The following is a 2,253-nucleotide window of genomic DNA, read 5'->3' on the forward strand; positions in this document are numbered from 1 at the left end:
TCATTTACCTAATCGAGTATGGCTCCCATGGGATTCCAATACACCTAGAGTGTTCTGGTTTATATCTATTCATCAAATCATAAATACACTTTTCGCCTGTTACATAGATGTCGGCATGGATACTCTAATCTTTGGATTGTTTTTGCAAACGTGTGCTCAGCTTGAAATTTTCGAGAATCGTCTTCACAAATTAATAATTAATAAAACAGTAAGAGACCTGGGACGTAAACTTTCGACGTCAAATAAGGACGAAGTGGAGATGTCGGAAATCGTACGTCATCATCTCATAATTTACAAGTGAGTTATGTTTATATGCATGTTTATATTCAAATGCCTTTTATACGTGCGTGCGCGATTGAGTGCCTGCGTATTTGAATGCTTGAATTAATTTCTTTATTTAAAAATCACTATTGTCTGTAGCGGTATAATCGATTTATGATGAAAAAGTGTTGAACGTAAAAAGATCATATAACTAACGTTATTTAATACTAATATACAATTGTTAAGAGAAGCATTTCAGCGTGATTTTATTATATGGACATTCCGCGATTAATTATGCGGGACGTAAAATAAAAATTAGATCTATATGCTCGCTTAGAATTAAGTAGATTTTGTTTTTAGTAAATGATACATGCTAACATTTCTTTACAATTTTTGGATTTGTACAAATCATGTTATAAAATTATATATTGAAAGTGTAATTGCTTTACTCATATGCGGTATACGCAGAACTAACGTGAAACGATTATAGATACGCGAAAAAGGTAAACATTATATACAACCAAGTGTTCTTCTTTCAATTCTTTGAAAGCATATTGGTATTATGTACATGCATTTATTACTTGACAAAGCATATTAATAAACTGTCTGAACTTGCGACTTTTTTTATATATACCATTTGCATGTTTGTACAAATCTACATTTATTGTTGGTCTGGAAACGAAGTCATTCTTAAGGTAACAATTGATATAGTCTACAATCATATCAAGTCTACAATTATATCAAAATGATGTACCTTAGTTAAGAAATGGAAACTTGCAAGTGCTTTATAACTCACCTGTTATAACTGTTATAACTCACTTTTTTACAAGCTTTCGAAAAATAATTTAGCGCTTTATATATAAATAAGTTTGAATATATTACAAAGTGTTAAATTTTTAATTATATTGTGTTGTCAGAGCACAAGTGTAGGAGATGCTATATATTGTACCGGCTGGCCATTACTACCAGTTAACGAACAAAAGGACTTGCTGCTAATCATGATGCGAAGCACAATTCCTATAACGTTCACAAGCAGTTTCTTGATAACCCTTTCTCTTGAATCTTACGGCAGTGTTAGTAGTCTTGTTGTGATAAATATTTTGATAACCAAGTAAATAATTTTACGCGAAATTATATCAATGACTGCACATTTGTGGTGCACGTCGGAAAACGTACAAGTCAAAATTTTTATAACTGCACTGTTTTCTATTTTATTTCTCTAATTTTTCTTTCAGATCTTGAAAACGTCATACTCGGCATTTAATGTACTTACACATTAAAGTATAAATAACCAAACGTGTAATTGGGCATAATGATCATATAGTTTTTTTCATAAATTAATTAATAAATCCGAAAGTTTCTGTTTAGATATTTGTTTCAATATTATATACTCTGTATTACGAGTCCAGGAATAATGGCGTCAATGCACGCAAATTAAATACAAATATTTTACATAGTGTAATGAAATGCATGTTTCTAAACCTGGAAGTTTCTGTTTGCGTATTTTTTTAACCTTACCTTTATTTTAATTTTAAGAATATTAACGCGATAAACATTGCACATAGACATTTTGCACTGTAATATCATGCACGTTTTTATCTGACGTACAAGCAGCACTAATTTCGGCTCTAGCATTAAAGTCAGAAAATAATAATTTCTCAGGCTACATGCTACATGTGATGTACTGAGTATAGAATTAATAGATTGTCGTTTTCCTGTACACTCGTTATACCTCATAGGCATACAAGCAACTTGAGAAATATGCTCTGACATTGAGTATATTATGCATCACATTTTTTATACGATCGTCTGGTATTTTTATGTAATAAAACGGGAAACTTTGCGGAAGATACGATATTCTTCGTAGTTCCAATGGACAAGAGATATACAAATAAATTATTAGACTAAAATATAACAACGTGCGTGAATATAAAGGACGACTTCCCTCGATGACTGCAAGTAAGAAAACTTTTACAATTGTAATATTCGCAA

General features: G+C 31.1%; 1 protein-coding gene across 1 annotated transcript; it reads left to right on the forward strand.

Annotated features, from left to right (window-relative positions):
* Positions 1 to 4: 4 nt before the first annotated feature.
* Positions 5 to 1,602, forward strand: LOC112468645 (odorant receptor Or2-like; the record flags this gene model as incomplete). Its single annotated transcript, XM_025037929.1, has 4 exons — positions 5 to 297; positions 752 to 956; positions 1,179 to 1,334; positions 1,497 to 1,602. Coding segments are annotated over 4 exons (699 nt in total), but the record flags the coding sequence as incomplete, so codon positions are not given.
* Positions 1,603 to 2,253: the final 651 nt, after the last annotated feature.

This window comes from Temnothorax curvispinosus, unplaced genomic scaffold (genome assembly GCF_003070985.1).
Source record: "Temnothorax curvispinosus isolate PA1 unplaced genomic scaffold, ASM307098v1 QBEX01001826.1, whole genome shotgun sequence".
Lineage (NCBI taxonomy): Eukaryota > Metazoa > Arthropoda > Insecta > Hymenoptera > Formicidae > Temnothorax > Temnothorax curvispinosus.